At 39.5% G+C, this 15,174-nt stretch overlaps 1 protein-coding gene across 2 annotated transcripts in view; it reads left to right on the top strand.

Annotated features, from left to right (window-relative positions):
- The first annotated feature begins 308 nt into the window (after nt 1-308).
- Hsf2 (heat shock transcription factor 2) overlaps nt 309-15,174 on the top strand; it is a 28,226-nt gene continuing 13,360 nt past the window's right edge. For both annotated transcript variants that reach the window (XM_055599405.1, XM_055599404.1), the window contains exons 1-5: nt 309-612; nt 10,191-10,299; nt 10,452-10,579; nt 11,688-11,812; nt 13,694-13,769. In XM_055599405.1, coding sequence (XP_055455380.1) covers nt 520-612; nt 10,191-10,299; nt 10,452-10,579; nt 11,688-11,812; nt 13,694-13,769 — 531 coding nt within the window. In that variant the 5' untranslated portion in view covers nt 309-519. The remainder of the gene's footprint in view (nt 613-10,190; nt 10,300-10,451; nt 10,580-11,687; nt 11,813-13,693; nt 13,770-15,174) is intronic.

The raw sequence follows: 15,174 nt of genomic DNA, 5'->3' as shown, positions 1-15,174 counted from the left end.
AACGTGATTTATTCCTTCCTTTAGACTGGAGCAAATTACCGTTCGCCGGCCAGACTTATGAGTCAAGGCCCCTGGGCGTTTCTGCTCTCCGCCAGCCACAGCCCGTGCACCCGAACCTTTTCTCCACGTGAACCCAGCAACCACGGTTTCCGTGGTCCCAACATCCTGGATCTTGCCTAAAAGGTAAGCGAGAAGGCGGGACCCCTCCTGCACCCGCCCCTCCTCGTGGGCATCAGCCAACCGCTTCGCTCCGTGGTGCCCCCGAAGCCTCGGATTGGGCTCGCAGAGAGCCGGCGCGGGAGCTGGGAGCGCGGGTGGAACCCGGGCCCCCGTCCATCACGTGCGGCCGCGGGGTCTCCCCGCCACACCGCTCGCCCCGAGGCCCCCAGGGGGCGGAGCCCGGGCGCCGGCGCGCCTGCGCAGTGCGCCTCCCCGGGAACAGCCGCCGCCGCCGCCGCCGGTGCCGCCGCGACCTCCGCGTTCGGGAGTGGAATTCGGAATCCCTGCGCCTGGCTAACAATGAAGCAGAGTTCCAACGTGCCGGCTTTCCTGAGCAAGCTGTGGACGCTGGTGGAGGAGACCCACACCAACGAGTTCATCACCTGGAGCCAGGTACGGTGCGGCGCTCGGTGGCCTCGGTCCTCCCCGGTGGAGCCGCCGGCGGCGGCGCCCCGGCCCCCGCCCCCCTCGCTCCCTCGCCCGCCCGCGCGCACCCCCGGGGCTTTGTGTGCGCGGCCGGCCGGGCCCGCAGGCTGCGCTCGCCTCGGGCCGCGGTGGGGGAGGGGCGCCCCGGTAACGGTCCCACCGGCCCCCGGCGCTCGGAGCCGTTCGGAACCGGCCGGGGCCGCGCGTTCTGCACACTCTTCCTCCGCCGGCTGCTCCCCGAGCCCGGCGGGGATCGCCCCGCACTCGCGCCTGGGATCTTTTATGATGGCTCAGGGAAAACGGGCAGGCTCAGACTGCCCTTACCGTAAGGGCTTCCCCCCGCCCCACCCCCCACCTACTGTCTGGAGACCCGGGCGTTTGCTTAATCGGCTTTTAAAAACAATTATTCTAGCAAAAGTGCCGGCAGGGCATGCTCAGTAACTTAGCGGCGGGGAATTAAAAACCAGTCGTTGGATTTCACTGGGTACTTGCTGGCAGAGTGCTGTGTGGTTGCCCTGATCAGTTTGATCCAGAGTCTGCTTATAAATAAAGATGATCTTAACCATGCCCGGGATCTTGCCTGGCCTAAGTTACACGTAAGATGGATGCGTTGCCTAGGAGACACAAGGAAACCCCCCCTCCCCCCAGTTCCACACAAAGATTCTTTGCGAAGTGATTATTTACATGGCTGGTGCCTTTGCTTTAGCAGGCGCAGTTCTTAGGTTGTTGGAATCACTTTCTGGAGGGGTCGGCTCCTCTTACTGGAGTTGACCACATGTTTACAGTTTTCGAGATGAGCGAGTGAACAATACCTAGCTATATGTCAAATAAATGATATCTCCGTCCGTTTCTTTTGTTTTCTTTCTTTTGTCGTTAAATCTAGTTTTCAACCTTGCGTGCTTTTTAATAGGGAACAGCAATAGAATACCTGACATTTTGACACTGAACTTGACAAATGTTAATGTCATTTTTAAAATCTTTTTTTCTAGGATTTAATTTCCTTTTTTAAGTTATGGTCACACAGGTGCCCCGCCCCCTGCAGGTTTTGTATCCTAAGCAATTGATTTATTTGGTACATTTGTACAAAGAAGTGGAAATAAGAAAGACAGCTCCCAGCAAGTACTTAAAATAAACAGACGTCTCATGCTCTTTGCCAGTCAGAGGATTAAAGGTTGACAAGGCTTCATCAGTACAGCCTGTTACTCAGCTGTGTTTTAACATTAGGGACTGGACTGAAATACTTTTCCCTAAGCTGTGTTTATTGAACTTTTTTAGCTTGCAAAAGACTTTATTTGTACTGTCTAAAGGTACTATCCAAGTATATTGATAATTGTTTCTAATTGAAAAGTATTGTATAAAAAAAGTATCGTATAAGTGGTCTGATAAATTCAAATTAGCCAAAACATTTTAATAACTTTCTTGCTTTTGATCCCCATAAAATGTGGAGAGTGTAAACCATTACATAAATGTGAAATCTTATTCATTCTAAATGAAACATCTTTATTTATTATGATAATTATTTTGATTTATCTCCTTAAGTCTCAGTTTATATTTTAACTGCCCGTTTCTATAACACTAATAGGATAGTCAAAGTATAAAATCAGTGGGGGTTTTGTTCTAGAGACAAAATCGGTGCTTAACATTTGGTGAATCACTGAAACTTACAAAAGGAAATGGGTTTGGTTGGAGTAGAGTGACAGGTATCCTGGGACAGCTATGAATGTGGACCAACGAATTTGTAGATGACATGGTCATGTGGTAATGTCAAAGGTCGGACATTCCTGATGGAATAATATTTGAAAAGTGGCTCAGAGATCCTCTCTAGATAAGCAGTTCTTTTTGGTTATTTTCAGCCTTAGAGAGGCTGCAATTCTTAACATGTTTACAGGGTAGAGGAGGCTCCCAGCAAGTTTTTGAGCCCCCAGATCTCTCACTACCTTCAGTAAACTTGCTATACAGATTGGTACTATCTTTAGTTTTATATCAAGTGTTGCCCACTGCAATTAATAGTAAATTCTGGATAAATGTTATCTAGAGCTAATCTTAGTTTCTTAGGAGGGATTTCTTATTTTTGCTTTCACAGATTTTTTTTCTAAAAGGAATGCCAATGCGGAAAGGTACAACTGTAAGCTGATGTTGATGAAAAAATAAAATAAGTTATTTTTTTTTCTCTCTTTTTAATTATGTATATGTCTATGTGTGGATATGTACACTTGAGTGCATGTGCCTGTGGAGGGCAGAAGAGGGAGTCAGACTTCCTAGTACTAGAGTTTTGGCTCTTGAATACCTACCCCCTGGGAACCACTGGGGTTCTCTATGAGAGCAGTGTGTGCCCTTAACTGCTGAGCTATCTCTTCAGCCCGACTGTGGTCTCCTGAAAGTCTCCTTTTGTGTGCCTGCTTTCCCTTAACGTTCATTTTACACTGTCTCAGTGGATACCACTTTAAGGCCTTTTAAGAGCAGAAGCTCTGGGGACTAAACAGACTTTGTACAACCCCAACCCTTCACAGCAGTAGGAAATTATACACTCCTCTAGCATGAGTATAACCAAGGACAGATACCATCTCACCTGCATCCTGGAAAGCTTGACTTCATAGTCCTGCAGGTCAGCATTCATTCACTTTTCCTTGAAATTTGTTAGGGACAGTATTGAAAAAGAATATTCTCATCCTTAAATACAAAAATATGATAGTTGGAACTATCAAAATTATAGTGAATGAGTTATCAAGTCAGAATAGTAGGTATTAGCTCTAGGATTTCTTTTTAAAAATGTATTTCAGTCTTTCCCAATAAAGTTTCCTTTTATGGTATGTGTTTTTAACATTTCCTGTATCTTCAAAATATTACGTAGCTCTTTTTTTCTCCCCCTTTGATAAACAGAATCTAGGACAGAGTTAGTACTTTTAGACACCCTAAGGATGTTTTAATGTAACACTATCCAAAACAGGGCAGGTGTTTACCATGGAAACTGGATACAGACAAGAGTTTATGAAGATTAAATAGAAATTCTTACCATTGATAAAGAAGAGTTTTTACTTTTATTAAAATTTGGTACTCAGTGCATGTTGAAGTGATGCTTTCTGAAAGAAAGTAATAAAATCTTGGGTAGTAATAAGTACCAAAACAGGAAAGTAAATCAGGATATAGAGTATCATCAGTTAGAAAGCAGCCGTATCATAGAAGTCATAATATTTTCAACAGTGAAAGTTTAATAGAGTTACTACACTAAGCAAATGGGAATAACAAACTCTAGAGTATGAAGAACACTAGAGAGGAAGAGCAGCCACTGTCAATAGAGGTAAGATAGTATGATCCCTTCCCACAGGGCTAAGAGGCAAATCTTTGGGGAAAGTATGTTCATGTGTTACTGAGTGGTGGAAAAATCACTTACCGATGTGCTGTTGGAACTTAACTGGAAATCTAGAAAACAGCAAGTGTTGATAGACTAGCCTGCAGGCCTTTTTTCTTAGTTTGGTTTTTATTGCTGTAATGCAGACCATAATCAAAAGCAACTTAGGGAAAATATTTATTTGGTTTATATATTGCTGGTCCTGGTCTGTTGTGGAAAGCCAAGACAGGAACTCAAGGCAGGCACCTGGAGCTAGGGACTGAAGCTGAAGCCCCTTACAGGATCATCTGTTTGTCCTTAAAGGCATAACCTCCATATCAACGGTCCTTGAAGAAAATGCCGAGTAAGCTTTCCCAAAGGTCATTCAAGGGCATTTTCTCATTTGAGGTTGTCTCTTAGATGGCTCTGACTTCTGTCAAAATACAAAAAACAAACAAACAAAAGCAAATAAACTTGACATACATCTGCCTGACAAATACAGTTTAATTGGACTGTACCCATGTCCATTTGTTTGTCCTATTTTTGTGGTGCGGAGAGTTTGAGGCATGCTAAGCAAGTGCTTTGTCATAAAGCCACACCCTTAGCCTTATGCCCAGATATGTTTACATGTTCTGTGCCTGCTTTCTGGATAGAAGTAGAATCGTGGACTTTAGGATTAGCAAGTACAAAATGAAATACTGATTTGACTTTTTGAGAAAAAGTTTGTCCATCTGCACCTTAGAGTTTGTCATAGAAAACACAGGGAAATGCTTTGCTAGGAACACTGCTTTGAATCTTCCCAAGGGAGGGGGGAGTGAGAGAAAAGGTGCTGTTTTAGCTCTTCTCAAGCATACCTGAACCAGGTGCTACAGAGCCTATTTGCATTGCAGGAGACTGCCCCAAACACACTGGATCTTTGTTTATCACTAGTATCCCCTACTGGCCAAAGTTTCAGATTGTGACTGAAAAGGTAGGTACATAGGAGACCCTGTTTGCAAAACAGACAAAATGAATGCATTTACAGCAAGAAGCTGACAACTTGGCACATAAGCTGAGTGGTAGTTCTGGGTATTTTAGGAAAGATACAGGAAAGAGCATTTGAGTAGAGCCAGAGTGGTTAGGTTAGAAAGGATGAGTGAGGCAGAAGAATTAAAAGTAGGACTTGTGATTATGCCATACTCAGGGAAGCAGACAGTTTTGTGGTTATCTCCGTCCTTAGGTAGAAAGTGAGGTTGTTTGCAGTGGGCAAAAGCAGAGGCATTAGGGCCTTAAGGATGTTTCTGTATCATAAAGAGACTGGAGTTAAGGGAACCATTTAGAAACAAACTCAGTTTTCCAGACTAGTTGCAGTTGTGGTGAGAGACGTTGTTTGCTTTGATACCTATTGTAAAGGCAAAACTTGAGAGATTGCTGGGGAATTCATTGGAGAAGAGACTGAGTTGAATTGAAGAGTACCTAGCATATGGGCGAGGGTACAGCACAGTAGTAAAGGAGCTTTCATAGCGTGCATTGGACTGGATTCTATTCCCAGCACCGTCCTTTACCTCCCCACCTCCAGAAAGAAAGGGAGGGAACAAAGTCAGGAGAGCAAGGAGAGTTTGGCTCCTGCAACTGGATGAATGTATCTGCAGAGATAGTAGAGGATTAGGATGTTAGTTGGGGATTCTATACGGTAACATCTTACATTTGAGACAAAAGTGGATCAGTATAGTATGGGTCAAGCGTGCCTTCTCTGGAATCTGAAATGTTGCATATCTCAAACTCATTAGATATTTTTGGAATATAGCTGTTTAATTGAAGAGATTTTATAAATGTTTTGATCTCATTCTGGAGAAAGTATACCAACCCATATTTGAGAATTGTTTTTATTTTGCTTATATTTGGCTAGCCACCCTTAGTTATGTGCATATACCTGTAAGCAAAAGGTGTGGAGATGTGAGTACTGGAACAGAAATTTCTGAACAGAATGGCTTCCATACTTCAAGACACCTCAGTGGAAGTAATGGATAGGTTGTTGGGTACAACTTTGGCATTTGAGGTCCTATTGATTCTATGAGGATAAAATCATGGGACTGAGTGAAATTACTTGGGAAGACAAAGACAAAAGGAACTAAAAGATATGGTATTTAAATATTTAGAGATTAAAAAAAGCCAATTAGATGGGAAGAAATAAGGAAAAGGGGAAGTCAAGAGAATGGGCCATAAAGTTGTTTACATGCTGCTAACAAATACATTTCAAATTTCTGTATATAAATTATTTACATACAAATTATAGGAAAATATGGTGTCGATAGTTTAAGCACAGATTTTGTTGTATATTGCTTTTTCTCTTGTTAGCTGTACAGGATATGTTCAGTTACATCACCTCCCTCAGAGAATATCCCCATTCTTAGAGATTGCCAGTGCAGTAGATAGAAAATAATTACTTAAAAAATGCTTTCCTACATGTTCTATATTTCTATTTAATTAGTGAATTCTAAAGTTCTTATTAGCCACCTAGCTTCCTGTTGTGTGGAAAATTTATGTTGTAGATTTTTTTTATCAGTATTGTTACTATTTATAGCAGTTCCTTATGATAACTACATAATTACCTGTTTGTTGTATTTGTTGTAATTGCATTTCTTCATCTTAAAAATCTTTTGAAAATTACGAGAATTTAAAGTTAAGACAGTTTAATGCTTTGGTTGGATTAAAGAATTAACAGTTTTAAAATTCTCTGTTTTCCTTAGATCCTTTTAATTTAATACATAAATAAAGGCCCTGTGTGTTTTGATAATTTATTATTGGGACATTTTACTGTATTGTAATTTCAATGTGTCTTCTCTTTCTTGTTTTATGGGGAGAAATGTGCTTTTACTTTTCTGTTTTAAGTCTATGTAAAATAAACATTTGTGGGTGATTTGAAAGATCCATTTCACCATTTTTTATTTATTTAGTTGCCCAGCATCTTTACTAAATAATCATCCTTTTCTGGATGATTTATACCACCATCTTTGTGTGCATCTGTTTTTGTTTTTGTTTTTGTTTTTTTAATTTTTGGTAAAATAACACATGACATCAAATTAGCCATTTTAGCTGTTTTTATTATTATTAATTATAGCTTATTCACTTTGTATCCCAGCTATAGCTCCCTCTTTCATCCTAGCCTCCCTCACTCATCTCCTCCCATGCCCCTCTCCAAGTCCACTGATAGGGGAGGTCCTCCTTCCTTCCATCTGACCCTAGCCTATCAGGTCTTATCAGGAGTGGCTGCAGTCTTCCTCTGGCCTGGTAAGGCTGCTCCCCCCTCAGGGAAAGGTGATCAAAGTGGCAGCCACTGAGTTCATGTCAGAGACAGTACCTGTTTCCCTTACTAGGGCACCCACTTGGAGACTGAGCTTCCATGGGCTACATCTAAGCAAGGGTTCTAGCTTATCTCCATGTATACATACTAAAATCTGTACACCTAAAGAACCTAAGCAAGGAGGAGGACCCTGGGTAAGATGATAAATCCTTACTCAGAAAGGCAAACGGCACTGACATTGGAAGAGGGAGAAAACAGGGAACAGGACAGCAGCCTGCCACCGAGGGCCTCTGAAAGAGTCTATCCAGCAGTGTAGCAAAGCAGATGCTGGTTGATGTATCAAACCAATATTTGGCCAGAGTACAGGGAATCTTATGAAAGAAGGCGGAGAAAAAAGACCTGGAGGGGACAGGAGCTATACGCAAGGAGAGCAACAGAACAAAAAAATCTGGGCACAGGAGTCTTTTCTGAGACTTGATGCTCCAACAAAGGACCATTTTAGCTATCTTAAGTGCACACTGCTGTTACATTACAGTTTTTTACATAATCATTATCACTGCCTAGCTTTCAAATAAATTTTATATTTCCAAGTTGAAATTGTGTCTTCCTTTATATTGTGATGAGGATAGCATGCCCAGGCAGCTTAGAGAAGAAAGAGTCCCATTTGAGTCTAATAATTCAGGAGGTGAGGCCATGCTCATTACGACAAGGAGCATAGTAGACAGACAGATGTGGCATAGTTACATCTAGTCCACAAAGAAGAAACAAAGAGAGCTAGGTGGAAATGGTGTGGGCTTCTGAAACCTCAAATCCAGCCCCCATAACACACCTACAGCTGGGGAGCAGTGACTGAAATATTGGAGCCTCTGGGAGCCGTTTCTATACAGACACTACAGAGTACTTGCCTATTAAGAGTAACCGTCACCTCTCATCCTAAATGCTCCCATTCTTATCTTTAAGATATTGGCTTTTAAAACATTCTTTATGTAAATGGAATCATACAGTATATGTCGCTCTAGGACTGGCTTGTTTCACATAGTGTCTCATCCTTAGGGTTTATCCATTTTATAAAACAGGTCAAAGTCTTTCTCTTTGAAAATCTGAATATTTCACTGTATGTGTATCACATGTTGTTTGTCTGTTGATTGGATGACAGGCCCTTAAAGTTGCTTCCACGTTTTTGGCATTTGTGACTTATAAATTACAAGGATCATGTGGTACCAATATCTCTTCCTCTTCCAGTTCTTTTTCTTTTGGGGGATCTTAATATAGAATAGGAAATCTTTGCTCCATTGGTAATTCTATATTTATTTTTTGTTTCTTGTTTGTTTGCATTTAAGCAACTTCTGTACTGTATTCCACAGGAACTATAGTGTATTTCCACTAGCAATACTAGCAATATTTCCACTAGCTTCAAATTCCTTCACAACTTTAACTTGTTACAGCTTTTTGATAAAAGCCATTCTAAATTGCTGTGAGGTAATATTTTGTTTTCAGTTTTCTAATGATTTGTGAATGTTGAGCATTTTTCATGTGCTTATTGACAATTTGTGAATCTTGAAAAAAAATGCTGCTTAAAGTCCTTGCTTATTTTTAGTTGGCTTCTTTGTTTTTTGAATTGTAGACAGTCTATGTACATTGTGAATATATGTCATGTATATGATTTACAAATCTCTTCTCCCATTCTGTGGATAGCTTTTTCATTCTTGTGATGTTCAGTATACAGTGGTCTTTAAACTTGACATGTTATCATATTTCTGATTTTTTTTTTTATGTTGCCCGTATTTCAGTGTTGTGTTCAAGAATCATTCCCAAATCCAGTGTCATGAAGTTTTTGCTCTAAAGATTTAGGTCTTTGATACTCATGGGCTTCTGTTTTTGATCTATTTTGAATTAAATTTTGTACATGATGTCAGGTAAGAGTTCAACTATAGTGTTTTACATATGTGTATCTTGGTTGTTTTTTGTTTGTTTTGTTTTTCAATACCACTTGCTAAAAAGGCATGTCTTTTCCCCCATCTAGTTATCATGAAACTTGTTAAATCCTTTGACGGACTTTATTGTGGGGTTGTTTTTTTCTGTTGATCTGCATTCCATGTTGTTTTGACTATTGTAGTTTTGTGCTAAGCCTCTAATTGCTTTTATGTTTTTAGATGAAAAACAACTGGTGACTTTTAACGTTAATCTAGAAACCAGCCTGGCCTGATGGTGGTGGTGTTGCAGCCTGTCACAGCTCCTCATAGGCTAGTCAGGAATATCACCAGGTGGAGGCCAGCTTGGGCTGTCAGAGTGAGTTCTAAGCCAGCCTGGGCAACTACTAAGACTGTCTCAAAAACGAAGGGCTGGGGCGATGGCTCAGTGGTTGTGAGCACTTGTTCTTGCAGAGAATGTAGGTTTGGTTCTCAACACTCACATACTGGCACTCATGTAACTCCAGTTCCAGGAGATCTGATGTGTTCTTTTCACCTCTGAACACCAGGCATGTATGTGGTCTTCATACACAGATTCAGGCAAAATACATACATACAATTAAAGAAAGTAAAAAGGGGGCTGGAGGTACAGTTCAGAGGGAGTGTGTGCCTTTCTCAGTACCACACCCTACTCAATTAATCCTGGAACCAGAAGTCTTTGTTTATAGTAACTTTAGAATAACTTAATACTGGCTACACATTAGGCTTTTTGCTTTCCTAGTGGAAGTTCTTCTAATAGTTCATCACAGAGTATGGTGCAGCTTTCGGGTTGAAGCTGACATGAAAAATGTTCTTGTAATTTAACTCGTAATTGCAGCCTTTAATTTTTTTTCTTCCATTATCAGAAATAGAATGTTGGTTTGAAGATAGCAAGAGTTACCAGAGCTGATTTAGATTTACTTACATAACTTTTTGTCAGAGGACCTTAACTAATTAACATTTCTGGGCTTTGTTTGATTTTTAGAATGGGCAAAGTTTTCTGGTCTTGGATGAGCAAAGATTTGCAAAAGAAATTCTTCCTAAGTATTTCAAACACAATAACATGGCCAGCTTTGTGCGGCAGCTAAACATGTGTGAGTATGGGTGTGCCTGGTGAGGGCTTGTAGCTCTGTTGATGACCATGGAGTAAGCCAGTTTTCCTCATTAAAATAAGACAGTATATGTACAGACTTCATTAACTTTTGACTTGTCTAATATTAGTCATGTAAATTTGAATCTTTGTCAGATGGCTTCCGCAAAGTAGTGCATATTGACTCTGGGATTATAAAACAGGAAAGAGATGGCCCTGTTGAATTTCAGCATCCTTACTTCAAACAAGGCCAGGATGACCTGTTGGAGAACATTAAAAGAAAGGTGAGCAGTGGCTGACATGAGTTGCCTAGTTTATGGATGTGATGCACAACTTTTTTAAGCTGCTGGATTTAAGAGTGTACAGAAAAGGCTGGGTGTGGTGGTCCAGTAATCCCAGCACTCGAGAGGCAGAGGCCGGAGGGTTGCTACAAGTTTGAGTCCCAGCTTGGTCTAAATAGTTCCAGGCCAGCCTGGACTATGGAATGAGACCTTGTTTTAGTAATCACCAATAATAACAAATATATAAATAGTGAAAATGTACAGAAAGACAGCACTATTCATTAATGAGATGAACTAGACTGAATAAGCTTTGATTGTCTCTCTGTTCCCACCACTTAACTTTAGAGCTCAGCTGTGCTGAGAGTAGTATAGTTTTTACTTTAATAAGGGAAGGAAAAAATTCACCGTGTTGTGACGAGAGTAGAATTACCCATTGTACTGGGAGGGCATACTCCTGAGTTAGCTTCAGGGGAGAAAACAACTATTTTCTGCAGTGAATGTCTTTACTAAATCCATAAAAGGTGGGTGGAGAAAACAAGGATATAGTCCAGTGGTAGAACACTTGCCCAGCACCCTTAAAACCCTGGCTTCAGTTCCCATTACCCAAGAGTGGGAGGTGGTGGTGAAAGGGGGGCCAAAGAGTTGCATGTAACCCAGTGATTGGAATACATAAGTCTAGTCTAATGTCCAAGCCCTTGAGCCCAGTACTGAATACTGCAGAGTAAAAACAAAAGGTGAAGAGCTGTGAAAGAAAATTACCTACTGTGCAACTATATTACTGCATACTTTGAATTAAATGTGGAATATGATATTAAAGAGGCTTGGGAATGATAAGGAATTTGGCAGAATAAACAAAAAGACCCTCATATTCCTGTTCATTCTATTAAAATGAGATAGCTTATTCCTAGGTAGGCAAGGGAAAAATAAAGTGATTATTCCTTTTTCTTGTATTGAGCTATGAAATTTATTCTTGCTTGAGAATTTATCTAGACATTTTTAATTACATCTCACTTATTTAATAGGCTACAGAAACTTCTTTATAATAGGACATTTTGGATTACAGACATGGAACTTGCATATATATTTATTTTCTAAATTTGTATTTTGGAAGGTTTCATCTTCAAAACCAGAGGAAAGTAAAATTCGTCAAGAAGATTTAACAAAAATTATAAGTAGTGCTCAGAAGGTTCAAATAAAACAAGAAACTATTGAGTCCAGGCTATCAGAATTAAAAAGGTAAAAGTATTATTTCCAAATATAATCCTAATATGGAGGTTGGGAAGTGTCTGTTGGGATTTGGAAATTGTCTGGTGTTTTAAGTAGTGTTCAGAAGCCAAAATTAAAGGTCAGGTTCCCTTTACTTTTAGTCTGTGGCTGTAGACTTTGTCCTAATAATAGGTTTTAACTATGGTTGTCAGAAGATGTAAATCTAGCCAGGAAGCTGGTCTTGTTTATGAAATGGTAGCTATTTAAGATAGTGTAGTAAATACTACACAGATTAGTTTTCATACATAAATGAGGGCTCACATTAGTAATCTTATGTATAACTGGTTGATAGTGTAATAAATATAGTTCTACATAGATTAGTTTGCTTATGGTCTTCATACATAGATGACTGTTAAAACGAATGTCTTACTGTGGCCTATCTCTTAGGAAAAAGTAGGGCATGGAAAATAAAAAGGATATGCACAAGAGAGTTGTTCTACTTGAAACAGCACATAGACTCAGGAGAGGGGCACACAAACCTCTCACCTTTCAGACATGGCTTATCTCCTTCACTACATTACTCAGTAGCATTTTCTTAAGTGCCCCACTGATACCGTGTATGTAGATGAGGTATGTTTTATTTCTACATATATGGGGTTTGCCCTTAATAGCAAGAGCCCCAGAGTACTTTCTCACATATTCTATCTTCCATTTTTGCTTTTTCTAACTCAAATATTTTCATCATGAGTATCTTTGGACTTTGAATCCTTGTTTGAATAAGCCTTAAACTTTCCAATTTTGCTTATTTTATCTAACTAGCTGTACTCTTTGCTCTGTTTGTCTTCTGTCAGTAGTATCTTTTAACATAATTAACGATTTGATCATTTAATCACCACTTATCTCAGGCATAATCATCTACTTCAGTTGAGAGGTAGCAGCATTTTTAAATTTGATAGTAGAAACATACGTGATTGTTTAATAAGTATAAGAAACAATTTACTTTTCTGTTACCTCTATATGTAAACCTGCCATCTTTTATAAAGTACAGATTGAGGAAGATAACTTTTGGGAGACTGATAGAAATTAAAATAAGGATTTGATCGGGTTATTCTTCATACTTTATTAGCTCTCTGCTACTATTTAATAACTACAGTTCAGTTTTACAAAGGCAAGAGAGAAGGGAAAGGAATTCTAACTCTTGGATCAGTTGTTGAATTTCCTTATTTAAAAACACGTAGAAGGATATTTCTTTGCTTCCTTCAAGTATTTGAGAGAAATCTTGAGATAGCTTTAGGGTCTAAAGCTAATAGATGGAGAGTTACCTGCATGATACTGGGTAAAGTTACTTCACTTTCCCATACCTCAGTGTGTGTTCATTTAAATGGGGGGGAGACCATGATTCTCCTCTTGACAGTGTTTGTGGAAGTTTAAGGGCCTCACACATGTAAAAATGCTCAGCATCGTGCCTAAAGAACGTCATGTGCTGGGCAGTGTCACTTTGCTCTGTTTCATGAAGTGATTAACAGTCTGAATATACTTGTTATCCTGCTTAAACTTAGATTATTTTTAAGCGAGAAGTACCAAACCCAGTTATCAAAAGGAGTAAATTACCTGCCACTGTATGCATGTAACTGTGTAACTTAAGGCTCTCTCCCTGTATTGCCATAACTAGTAGGTAATACCGTTGAGAAGAAAATAATTACAATATAGTAGTAGTATAGTTGCGTAGTGTTTGTTTCTTTAGACAAGGTCTCACTGAATAGCTTAAGCTGGTCTTGAACCTGTAGTTCTCCTATCTCTGCCTGCCTACTCCTTCCTCTGAGTTCTGAAGTTGTCTGCCTTTTTTGATTAAAAGCTATTGAGGCTGACCAAATCTTTTTTTGTTTTGTATTTAAATACATGTTAATACAGTGAGAATGAATCCCTTTGGAAGGAGGTGTCAGAATTAAGAGCAAAACATGCACAGCAGCAGCAAGTTATTAGAAAGGTAAGAAGCCTCCCAGCCACACAGTACTGTGCGTTTGCCTAATGAGTCGACAGCTTTACTCTGATGCCTATAGTTAATTTTTAAGTCATTTGGCCAAAATAGGAGTTCAACAGTGTTTTTTGTTTGTTTGTTTGTATTTTGTTCTTTTTCCAGTGTATGCTGTAAGTGGGCTTACTATATAAGTAGTTAAAATAGTTATAAAATAAATTCAAGATATTGAGCTGAAAAATAAAGGAAGAATTAGAATATGTTTATGGCATTGTGTCCTTGTCATTTAATATTTACATTCCAATATCCACTTATAATTAAGAAAAGAAACATGAGAGTAATGAAGGTGTCTATTTTTTGCTTATGAGTAAACCAGACTCATAGCAACAAGTTCTTTTGAAGGGAGGGTGGGGGAGAGATGAATCTTGTTCCTGCCTGAAAAGGCACTTGAGCTAAAAATAAGCTTGTGACTGACAGAATTTGGATGTAGTGAACCAACCAGCCTTAGGGCAGAAATGAGTAACAGTTGTCACGTTTGGCCTATGGTCAAAACAGTGTACTAATTTTGTAAAGTAAAATAACATTAGGGTTAAATATAATTGAGTTCAGTTTTCTCAGTGTTTCATTCAAGTATGAATATTTATTTATTTAAAACTTCTGTAGGCAGTTGTAATGCATACCTTGTTAAGGATAGTTAAGCTAAAAATAACAGGTACTTTTAATTTGGTACTTGATGAAAAGAGTCTGTAACTGTTTTCCACAAAGCAGCATTTTGGTTAAATATTAACTGTGTCATCTACATTTTTCCCAAAAGCAGTGATAGTGAAGGTGAAGACAGCACTTGATTTTTTACCAACATTTTAATATGCTGTATTTTAATAGCCTTAGTTGATATATTCTATTTTAATCATGTGATTAAAAGCATATAAAACCCTACAGCGTCTGAACACTTCTCCACCCGCTTTGGCCTTTATTCAGACACTGACACCGCTTTGCTCACTGTGTCACTTCTACTTGGCATCTGTGGTGGGAAGCTGACAGTAACATTTCAAGTCATACTTTGGCCAAAGTGGCTCTCACAGTCATTACTTAGAAGGCCTGCTAAACATTTAGTTAACACATGCGTTGCTGGACCCATCAGAATTCAGATGGAGCAGTTCTGTAGTGAGGTTGAGAAGTTTGTTGTCTTTGAAGATTCTGCAGCAGTGCAGCTGGGCCATGTGTCTTACTTAAATAAGTTTATAAAGTGAGAATGCTTAGTTAGAGTCTGGTTAATAGTTTTCCCTCTAAATTAAGCACGTATTTACATTTTACTGTGTGTGTTGATTAAGCTTCTGTGGGTGTATCACAACCGAAATACTTAAAAAACTGGCCAGCCCACTCTTTCAGACTTCAATTTTATCATCTATTCTGCATT

The sequence above is a fragment of the Psammomys obesus genome, unplaced genomic scaffold (genome assembly GCF_907164565.1).
Source record: "Psammomys obesus unplaced genomic scaffold, mPsaObe1.curated_primary_1811, whole genome shotgun sequence".
Classification (NCBI taxonomy): Eukaryota; Metazoa; Chordata; class Mammalia; order Rodentia; family Muridae; genus Psammomys; species Psammomys obesus.
Note: the sequence above shows the minus strand (reverse complement) of the source record. Positions and strands in the feature narration are given on the sequence as shown.